At 36.2% G+C, this 11,391-nt stretch overlaps 1 protein-coding gene across 2 annotated transcripts; it reads left to right on the forward strand.

The window, feature by feature from the left end:
• Nucleotides 1-6,713: 6,713 nt before the first annotated feature.
• On the forward strand, nt 6,714-9,056 carry LOC131167788 (protein EARLY RESPONSIVE TO DEHYDRATION 15). 2 transcript variants are annotated; one of them, XM_058126673.1, is made up of 3 exons: nt 6,714-6,835; nt 7,839-8,210; nt 8,664-9,056. In XM_058126673.1, the coding sequence occupies exons 2-3, from the start codon at nt 7,853-7,855 to the stop codon at nt 8,825-8,827; spliced, it is 522 nt and encodes a 173-aa protein (XP_057982656.1). In that variant the 5' UTR covers nt 6,714-6,835; nt 7,839-7,852; the 3' UTR covers nt 8,828-9,056. The 2 variants fall into 2 exon arrangements, with proteins under 2 accessions (XP_057982656.1, XP_057982657.1); XM_058126674.1 differs by having other exon boundaries at nt 6,771-7,167.
• Nucleotides 9,057-11,391: the final 2,335 nt, after the last annotated feature.

Genomic DNA, 11,391 nt, shown 5'->3' on the forward strand with positions numbered 1-11,391 from the left:
CATCGTACAAACTTTATACAGTTGAAAATGTTTGCCTCGTTTCCATTGTATAAACAGTTCAGTAAATAAGTAACATCATTTACATAAATCGACAAATATGCATAAAAGACAATCCCTGTGACTAACACCATTTACTTCCCACATGGTACGGGTTATGCGGCCCAAAGGCTAGACTAAGCCTGAGGTGATTAACCTAGACAATGTCAAACATACATCTGCATCTAACTCCGACTACGCAGGCATCCGCAACTTGCTTACAAGGTTCTGATTGCCTTACCACATCCTGAAAGTCCGGGCTTCTAAAGAAGGTACACCCTCTACCAATGCTAATCGGCTGAAACCACCCTACGCTGCTATCTAAAACAGCGTGGGCGCACATGGCCACATATTGATTCTCTAGCAACAGTTCATGCTCATAACATACTGGTCCTCAGGGTTCCTAGAGCATATCATACAATTTAAGTAATAAAACTGTATTTCTAACTCATTTCACATAAAACCTATCATTTAATAACTCTCAGCTCCTGGGCGTCATATAAAGCTCGACTCATAGCCGTTAAACATAATCCTGACCCTCGCGGCCTTAAACATATACCTTGCGGCTGTCATATAAAACTCGGCTCATGGCCGCTGTATCAAATCCCGACCCTCACAGTTGTCATAATAAATCCTTGTGTTTTCATAAATAGTTCCAGTATTTCACAAGCATTCCCAATTTCGGTTATAAAAATGTTTGAACATAGCTTGTAGGCAACCAAAAAAACATAGTATATTCGGTTTAGGAACTAAAACCAAGCTTCCCACCGTTCATTTGTATTCAATATAGAATACATATCTTAGGTTTGAAAAAGGTCTTTTTGAATGGTCGGTTTTCGAGGCATCATTTGAAAACATAAATATACTTACACCAAAAACATGTCATATGGTTCAAATTCGTTAAAAAGCTAACTTAACTTAATGCCCTTTACTTGATTCTGAAAAGGAAATTGAAACGGGCCAAAAGCTCAAAACCCTAGATTTTTCAAACCGGTAGAAACCTGAGATCCTATGAGCCTGGAGGAGAGAGAGTGATTTGAGAGCACAAGTGAACCCATAGGAGTCTTTTGACGAAGAAATCCCAAAACCCTAGTAGAGCTCCAAAAGAGAGGATTTTGAAATTTCTTAAAAAAAATGAGCTCACTTATATTTATAGGTGAGCAGCCCAAGAGTGGACTCCCCCTGTTGACCCAAAACCAGTGATGATTTTTCTCATGCTTTATGAAACCATCGACGATTTTTGGCCCTGTCTTCTAAATTCTTTCCTTTTCTTTCATTTTCCTTTATTTCTCTCTTTTATATTTATTGTCTTTTATGTTTCTAGTTTGGGTTTCTACATAGTCAATTTAAAAGGCTTCGAGGAAGAGGGAAGAGACATAAAACTAACATGTGTGACTTGCAAACCTGAGTCATCACCAATGACGACCTCATCCGTGCCATCATACTCCGAGTGAATAGAGAGATTAGCAAGATCAGAGGTGATGTTGTGAGAAGTAGTAGAATCTACAAGCCATTTTTTGTTGGTGGTTGCATTGGTAGAGGCACAATTTAGAGATTTCACTCCTGAAGCTAAGTAATAAGTCTTAGCTGAGTGGCTGACTTTGTTACATAGTTGACAAATGATCTAGGACTTACCGGATTGCTCCTTGGGATTATTGCATCTAGAGTTAGGGTGATGCTGACCAGAGGAAACAGGGCTGGAGTGTTGGTTGTGGTTGAAAGTGGAAGCGGGAGTGCAACATTGAGTGAAGTTCATAGTGGCAACCAAGACAGCATTGGACGCGTCAACATGTCATAAGTAATTTTCGTGGCCAACCAGCATATCATGAAGCTCCTAAAATGTAATAGAAATCTCACGTGCCTGAATAGGCACTGCAATCTCACAGAACTCAGGGCCAAGACCGTTAAGGACATCCAAAGTAATATCATCCGCTGAGATAGGAGAGTCAATCACAGCAAGTTTATCAACTAATACCTTGATGGTGTGGAGATACTTCGAGACCGAGCGGGACTCTTGCCGAATGAGTGTCAACTCCTCCTTAAGTTGCATATTACGAGTGCATGAACGATTGGCGTACAATCTTTGCAACTTGGACCAAGCATCGTGAGCAGTGGTTGAAGCGACAATAATCGGCATGACCGGTTCAGAGACAGATGCAAGGATGGCGTAAAGAATTAGTTTATCTTGTCGAAGCCAACACCAGAAAGCCGGATTGGAGACTCTTGCAGAAGATGAATTGACAGATAAGGTGCTAGAAGAAAGGGTTCGTGATGAAAAAATGGTTGTACAGTCAAGATAGTCCAAAAGGTCATAGCTAATGAGCAATGACATCAGTTGGACGCGCCAAGAAGGGAAGTTGGAAGAGGTAAGTTTCAAGAGAAGCTGGGAGCCGACATTGATGTCAATAAAAGGAGAGTTGCCACTGTCGGGAGTGTCGAGGGTGGTGGCAACAACAGACTCAGAGCAAACGACCATTAGGAAAGGAAGAGAAAAACTCATTAGAGAAAGAGCTATGATACCATATAGAAAATGTAGGACACTTTCATTGATATAAAGATGTCTTATATATAGGACTTGTACAATATATATTTGTTACACATTCAAAAGTATTTAAATGCTAAATCAAATAGATCCTAGGCTATCAAATACAAACAACTATTCAAGTAATACAACTGAAGAATCCCAGATCGCTGCATATAATCGAATAGTAGCAAATTTTCAACTTGTAGGATTCTCGGTCATTCAGCAACAGGTATAACCGTCGACGGTTTGCTCACAACAAACATTCTATCCTCAATTAGTCCAAGTAACCGTCGAGCGGTTTATTGAAACCGTCGACGGTTTACTGGAAAATGACACAATTTTTTTTTAATAGATTAAAGGAGTATGGACTACAACAATGAGTCAAGACACAATTTTTTTTTAATAGATTAAAGGAGTATGGACTACAACAATGAGTCAAGACCCCATGTTGTTTAAGGGAAATGTTAGATAGAGGAGTTTGGACTATGATAGTAAAGTCCATCTCTTCTGAATGAACTTGAGCATATTATTTGTTGACCTTATAGGTCACACTCAGTTTTGATAATGATAAATACTTGTTGTATTTGATGGATGTTTGAGTATATGTGTAGGTATACAATTGACAAATCAAAATGATGACATAAGAAGTTGAAGTTAGAGGCCCCGAAGACCTTATTCATGTTGTATTTAAATTCATTAATCATTATGGGTCTGTAATAGTAAATAGGTTCTGTGCTGTAATAATTATATGCATCATCTGCATGATATGATAGGTAAGCTCAAACGAAAAAGGCCTAAAATGACCTTAGGACACTCATACATGCACAAATATATATGGTTATATGGAAAGGGTGATCACATAAGTAAATAGAATAGAAATGCTTTTAAAATGCATATTCAGTCGACCGTACTGCACAAGTACAAATATGTTGATTGACCGAACTGGTGATTGAGTCAACTATTTAACCATTGCCTGGTCGACTGAACACGACTTAGTTCATTCTACCAGGTTGACCAAACTTCCTCCGAGTCAACCATTTAACCATACGGTTGACTAAGCCCAAATCGTAAGCCAACCACCTGGTTGACTGAGTTCCCACGTGTGTTTGACTAACGGTCTGATCGACCGAACTACTTAGTTCAAAACCTCACGGTCGACCAAACCGCGCGGAAAGGAAAAATCCCTTTGGAACCTTGTTGACCGGTTGACCAAACTTTTAGTTCAAATCTTGCCCGGTTAACCGAACTTGCACACTCGGTCAACCGAACCTTGCCTTCGGTCGATTGGTGCTCTTGGGTTGCCCCATTATTTTTACCGTGATTAAAATATTTAAATGGGGTTAATTGTATTAAAATGTATTAAAACATTTATAATAATTCCCTATGTGTCTTGAACGATTATATTTTTTGGGAACTCTATATATACCTCTTCATTTGGAATAATTAGCATCGGATTAGCAATCGTAATTAGGAAAAATCCTTTAAAATTTGAAAATCTCCCATACTCATTTTTTAGCCTTCTACACTCATCCTTACCAGATTTTATTGCTTAAATCTCTCTGTAAGTGTGATTGGGTGTTCTTCTCACTAGGCTTAAGCTCTCTCTCTTGTTCTTGTTGATTGATATTATTTTATTAGAGAGTTAAGCTTGAAGTTTCCCTATGAGACTTTGTTAATAAGTCTTCCATAGGAATACTTCATTGAGCTTTTGAGTTTTGCATTGTCATTGTAAGACTCAAGGAGTTCACCTTGGATTTTGATTGCTAAAATATTTTACAAATTATTCTCAAAATATCTCCTGTGCTTATATTTGATAAATATAAATTTTGAGATTTTTGCTTGAGTGCCAAAAGATCTTTGTTGCTATACCCTTGATTAAGATCATCATTTTAATACAAAGATCAAATAACTATTTTTACAAACCATTGTTGAATATCTCTTGTGGTTTACTTTGATAAAAACTTATGTTGAGATATTTGGAGTATACTTGTGATCTTTGTAGTGCACTGTGATTGAGAATATTATTTTGACACAAAGATCTAGTCACTTATACTCTTACGTACTGATTGCATTATTGACATTAATTTGAGAGTAGACACTAAAGCTACACTGAGCTTATCATATCTTATCATTTGGTAGTGTGTGTTGATTATATTGGTACATATCAACTTATGAAAGAAGCATTTCCTTGTACGCAAAAATTGTATTTCAAATCTATTGTATTCTAGGCACGGGTCTGAAGAAGGAGATTAGCCCTGGTAAAATAGTCCTGGACTGACTTAGACTTGGTTAAGAAAGTTAGGTGCCCCATCTTAATAAGACGTGTTGGTTGAGGTCAGCCCCTTGAATTGACCTGGTTGTAATCGGTGCCACTCCACTCGTTAAGTGAGTTTTAGTGGAATCCTCAGGCTTGCGAGTTGGAGGCAGGGACGTAGACATAGTTGGCCGAACCCCGATAACATATCGTGCATGCATTTTATTTTTTTGTAATTTATTTATCGCACATGTATGTTATATTGTTAATGTCGTGCATTATTTAATTTCCGAACGTTATATTTATTTGCACATTTCGAACTGTATAGACAAACCCTAGGTTGCGAATATACTATTGTTAGTTTAGTTAAACTTAGGAATAAATTTTAAAATTCCAATTCACCCCCCTCTTGAGAATACACCAAAGCTAACATCAATGGAATGTCCTAAACAGAACCATATTGAAAGGTCTACTCTAAGGTTGCAAAAGAATAAGAATAAATCATAACAAGCGAAGAACTATACTGGAAAGTTGTATTGAAACATATCGAACCAACCTATGTGATATCATATACTTTTAGGATAATTTCACAGGATTTCCTCCAATTCGTTAATTTTTTTTTTTAAATTATCATTTCGATCCTATCACCATTAGGAAAACCCTAAAAAAATATCATTTTCCCCCTACTTGATTGAATGATCTTACATGGTTTCGCTTCCTTTGTTTGGTAAGATGGCTCTTCTTCCCATAGTCTTATTGAAATTTGGCTTTGGAAGATAAAATTCTTACACTACATTCAACCACATGGTGAAGGAAAATGGAAAAATATTCCCAAAAAAAAAGTTATTCTAAAAGGATGCCATAGAGTTATAAGTTTCATTGATAAGTTACCTAAGACTTAATAATAAGATGTAGAACACTACCTATGATGAGGAAGAACTCATAACCAATAAAAAAATCCATCATAAATTTGTGTTCAATTTAAATTAAGCTAATAGTAGAATATAATTTTAAATTTTGTTAAAGCTTAAATTTGATTTACCCATAAGACCTAAATTCTCATTTTAAATATAAAAGTTAAAACTTTAATATTTAATAAATAAGTAGCAAAATTCAAGAACAAGAGTTGACTATCCTTCAAAAATGCATATAATCATTCATTAATTATCAAACTAATATAAGCAAAATAATTAAATCTAATTATGAATTTGTATTCAATTAAAGTTCAAATAATATGATAACATACAGATTAAAAATGGATATAAAAGTAATTTAAATTTCGTAGAAGCTCAATTTTTATTTTAAAATATTCGACCACAAATTTAAATATATATATATATTTAAATAAAAATAATGGAAAACTATAATCTCAATTTAGTATTTTTAAACTTAAAGTTAAAAAACTTTAATAAATTTTAGTAAAGAAGTAGAAAAATTCCTTTACAATTTTGCCTTTTGCAATCGCATTCAACGGGTCTGAATCGAACGTACGATGGCATGGTTTTAAGAGTACACAACGTTAAACCCGTTACCAAACACCGACGTTGTTTTTCATAATTCGCCCACTGTCCAAACATCCCATGTGAAAAGTGCGCGGATAATCGGCGATATCAGCTCCAAGTGGGCCCCACGCAGTAGAGATAATCATCAACTCTTTCGGATCATCTCAGCCGTCTGACAAACCAAGACCCCATCGTGTCCGTCAGATGAAACCGCCAAAAGGTCGTGTCACGCACGACGATGGGTCCCCACCTGATCTTTAACAAAGCAACCAAGGACACGTCACCGCCAGCGCAAGTTGACCGGCGACCGGATGGTAACCGGCTGAGAATCTACGGGCCCACGTAGGGCAATCAATGGGCAGACCCGGTAGGGCCGAGCCTGAGGCTCGGACTAACAGGCTCGGACTGTACTGCCTATATATTATGACTCTACACAGTCTCCTGGATCTTATCTTGTCCTCTATGGTCCGAATCCGAACAAGATCTTGATTCAACGAGAGATATTTTCTTCGCTAAGAGGTAAATTCTTCTGTAGTTATGTTGTTCTTGATTTGTAGATCTTGTGATTTTGAGATGCTCCCGATCTGTCCTGTGAGAATGATTGAATTTTTTCTTTTTGGTTGAGCTGCTTGGATTGGAGACTTGATCTGTTTGTTGTAATTTACATTAATTGTTTGATTTGTTTTGTGAAGTTAATATTTTGTTATTCATGAGATCTGATTGTAAAGATCACGATCTTCTCCTAAATTGATGTGGTTGTACTCTGATTCCGTGGTATGACGAGCTGGGGAAAATTTTTAGGCATTATTATGTTGGATGCTTGATTCTATGGTTTCGATGAGTTCATTAGGGTAAGAAAATTGATTTGGTTTTGACGTTTTGTCATATAAAATCTGTTGCCAATTTTGGATCTGGTTCTTAATAAGTTTTGTTTTCGGAATCTTCTCTTAGCTTTTTCTTTGATTCTGTCGTTTATCCAATTCTTTCTCCCACAAAAAAGTGCTTAGGTCTAATTTCGATTCCCTTTTAAACTTTTGTCAGTACTGTGAAATGGTGAGTTCTTTAATGTCTATGGCTGCACTCGTTGTTAGTTGTAATGAGTACTTCTGTCGTTGAGCTAAGTGTGCTTTTGGGAACTTTGGTGCGAGACTCGTGTGGATTCAATTATTTCTGGTAGTACTGTTTCTTGAGTTAGCTTCTTGATCTGCGGAGTATCAGATGCAGGAGAGATGTGTTTCCTGTATCTATTCGTGTTATCTCCTTGATTGCTTATTTGGAGTTTGAAATACTTAAATCTATGCATCTCAATGCTTGTGCATTCCTTCAAGTTCATATTTTTTTAAGTCATTTTGAATTTTTCTGGCGTATGATTCCCCAAAAAAGGTCTCCGGATGGATAGTTTTATGTTCAGGGGTAGGGTACCTGGGTTTGGATTGGTTTAACTTGTTTCTTCCGTACTTATTTTTCTTATCATCATTTTATTCAACTTGTTCTTGTTTGATCCGTGAACCTTTTAGTGCAGATTGGAAAGTAGGCATGGCGTTAGTCTCAGGAAGGTCAACATTGAACCCTGATGCTCCTCTTTTTATTCCTGCTGCATTACGGCAAGTGGAAGATTTCTCCCCCGAGTGGTGGGATTTGATCACGACATCAACATGGTTCCGCGATTACTGGCTCAGCCAGCACAAGGAAGAGGACATCTTTGGGAATGGTGAATATGATTTTGATGGCCATGACAATGACGTTGTTGATTTGCTGCCAGATACTTTTGATTTGGGTGCTGGCGACGATTTTCCAAGTCTGGAAGTTCAGTTTGAGGAATTCATTCAATCTTCAATGAATGGAGAGGGAAATGAATTGTGGTACTCTGCTGTGAAGCAAATGCCTGGAAATGGTATGAAATTGAGCTCCGTTCCCTTTTAATTTGGCACCGAGTTACTAACGATTTATTTTTCCTTAAACAACTAGGACGTAAGCAATTGAAGCAGTTGCCTGTTCTTCAATGTGTGGTTGAGGCGTTCTCATGATTTGATAATGATTTGCGCTTTGGATTGAGCGATTTGGCAATAGAATAGAAGAAACCTGACTGATTCTCTTCAAATCCCTCATTTGAATTGCACTTTATAAAATAAATTGGTAGGGAGAAAAGTAACCCTCGGAAACTTCATTTGAATTTTTTCCCAATTTATTCAAATCCAAATCCATGCTCTCTGTAATACAGATGCCTTTTCAGCCCAATTTTACATTCAAGACTACTATTTGATCCTGGAGGAAGTGGGTGTGATTTGATTCATTTTCCTTCATTCCTAGTTCTGATCTTTGATTTACGCTTGTTCTGCCGCACCAGGTTTCCAAATTGATGCCGATACGGCGATGAAGAATCTGAATCTGAGTATAATGAAGTCGCCAAGAGATAGGGGTGTCAAGGCTCAGGCAGTGAAGAACTGGGAGAAGCCAGCCCAGTATGTGAACTCGAAATGCAGCCCTCGACGCATCCAGCAGCCCCGTTGAACTGAAATGCCGTTCCTTTGAATTGAGCTCAACTTCACTCCAACTGCAGCCAGCCCCGGCTTACTGTTCAACATCCGGTGATGTCAGTAGAATAGAACTTCTGTATAGAGCAAGAGTCTTGCATTTCTGCTTGTTCATTCTCATGATCTTTGTTTAGTTAACCTAAGCAGTCTCTGAAGATATTGTAAACAAAAATGTTAAATTTGGATATGAAAAAAATTTTAAATTATCGGTCTCTTCTTTATTTGCAGGTTTAGCACATTCAAATGGGCTGGCTTGCCTTGAAACAAATTGAACCTTCATAGTTTTATAAAATATAAGGTGGGGAATTTCAAGATGAATTTGGTCCAAACAATTCTTATATTCTTATAGGTGAGAAGATTTTTCCAGTATATATCTAATGTGGGTTTGTATAAAATTTTGTTTACATTCATGTACTTAAATTTTTGTTTCCAGACACCCCATATTTGAGTTCGCACTTGTTCTTAAGTTCAGGGAATTTTTGAGACATCGAGTTGGGAATTGGTTGGTTTTATGAATTTTAGCGTTTCCTAAGGTATATTGAGGGTTTCCAAACGCCACCTATTTTCTGGCATTTGGATTTGGAAATGGAAATTCAGGCATGGGATGAGAGTTGCAATGGGGAAAGCTTGATTAACAAAGTAGCTCTAAAATTGAGGGTTTCGGATTTAGGGTGTGAGTTCGAGTTTAGTGAGCTCATTTTATAATTAATTGCAGGGTTTGTAGTCGGGTTGGGGTTGTTCATGGTAGTCTCACTTGAAAGGTGCAAATAAAGTGAGGATAAAAATGTTTTGATTGTAGCTAATTTAATTTCCCATCTTTTGATTTTCAAGCCAACAAACCTAATGAATATGAGAGCTTGATTAACAAAGTAGCTCTAAAATTGAGGGTTTCGGATTTAGGGTTTGAGTTCGAGTTTAGTGAGCTCATTTTATAATTAATTGCAGGGTTTGTAGTCGGGTTGGGGTTGTTCATGGTAGTCTCACTTGAAAGGTGCAAATAAAGTGAGGATAAAAATGTTTTGATTGTAGCTAATTTAATTTCCCATCTTTTGATTTTCAAGTCAACAAACCTAATGAATATGAGAGCTTGATTAATAAAGTAGCTCTAAAATTGAGGGTTTCGGATTTAGGGTTTGAGTTCGAGTTTAGTGAGCTCATTTTATAATTAATTGCAGGGTTTGTAGTCGGGTTGGGGTTGTTCATGGTAGTCTCACTTGAAAGGTGCAAGTAAAGTGAGGATAAAAATGTTTTGATTGTAGCTAATTTAATTTCCCATCTTTTGATTTTCAAGTCAACAAACCTAATGAATATGAGCCAAATTTTAAGAGAGTGCTACAATGTTTATTAACTTGACATTCTTACAAATTAAATGAGGCAGCTTGTAAGCTCATTTATTTTATTGAATTGAGTTCAAATAAGAATTATCACACTGCTCACATGCTTTTTTGGAGCGGCAAATATTTGAGATTTCTTAGGAACCTATTACAACAACAATTGGCAAGGATTAATATTGTATGGTATTGCCAAGTTTATTTAACTATTAGTTACTTTATCTCCCTCCTTTATTTGGGCCTAGGATCAACCCTACGAAAATAGTTGACATATTAAGTGCATAATAGGTGGAGTTTTCTTAGGAACCTATTATAATTGCAAAAACTTTCATCCTAATCTTTGGTAATTAAACTTCCAAAGAAACAAGCCTCTATTCTCATTCATTTTTTTAAACCTGACTCGCTCGCGAACAAATGACAATTTCTAGAAAGACTCAAGTTTATTGGCACAATACAATCTCAAAAAACAAAAGCAATAAAAAAAAAAAAGAGGGAAAGATACAAACCTATATTAGTCATTTTATTGAGTCTCACTTCTTTTTGTTTTTCAGTACTTTAAACTCAAAATTTTTTGAACAATTTTATGAAATTTTCTAATCTTTACGCAAATCTAACCAATATTAAATTAATTTGCAATTAAGTTTTTCTTGAATGTGCAAAAAAAGTGTAGATTGTCTTGAGCAAATCGTAATTTGGTACGTCTTATTTTTATAGTAATATAATATAAATATAATTTAAAATAAAGAGAAATACGCAAAAAAGAGTCTAACCAATCCCTTACAATGTGACATTTTTTTTAAAGATAAATTGGAGGCTCTCTAGATCGGATTATAAAATGAAAAGTAACCTACTTCTTGCTTCAAAAGATAAATGAAAGACTTGTCTCGTTAGAGTGGTCAAGTAGTAAATGTAAAAAATTGAGCTTGACCAAAAGTTGAAGTTGACTCAATGAGTGTTGCCCAATAGACCACATAACTACCATTATTCAAACAATAATGCTAAACGTCATGGACAATATTGTTTAGCCTTTTCAATTACTCAAATTGTTGAGCACTTAGTCAACTGAATTCTTTAGAAACTCACGTAGTGTAAAGATATAACTGTTGAAAATAAGGGCAAGAACTTACATTAAAATTTTGCTACTTGCATATTGGTTTGTTGTAAATTATATCCTTATCAACTTATTAGTGTTATGTCTACTAAAAAGAAT

This window comes from Malania oleifera, chromosome 11 (genome assembly GCF_029873635.1).
Source record: "Malania oleifera isolate guangnan ecotype guangnan chromosome 11, ASM2987363v1, whole genome shotgun sequence".
In the NCBI taxonomy this organism is placed as follows: Eukaryota; Viridiplantae; Streptophyta; class Magnoliopsida; order Santalales; family Ximeniaceae; genus Malania; species Malania oleifera.

Bases quoted from the DNA above. Each gene is read 5' to 3' on its own strand.
- LOC131167788 (XM_058126673.1), top strand. From the start codon at position 7,853: ATGGCGTTAGTCTCAGGAAGGTCAACATTGAACCCTGATGCTCCTCTT. The intron at 8,211-8,663 runs GTATGAAATTGA...CTGCCGCACCAG, and splicing joins GAAGCAAATGCCTGGAAATG to GTTTCCAAATTGATGCCGAT.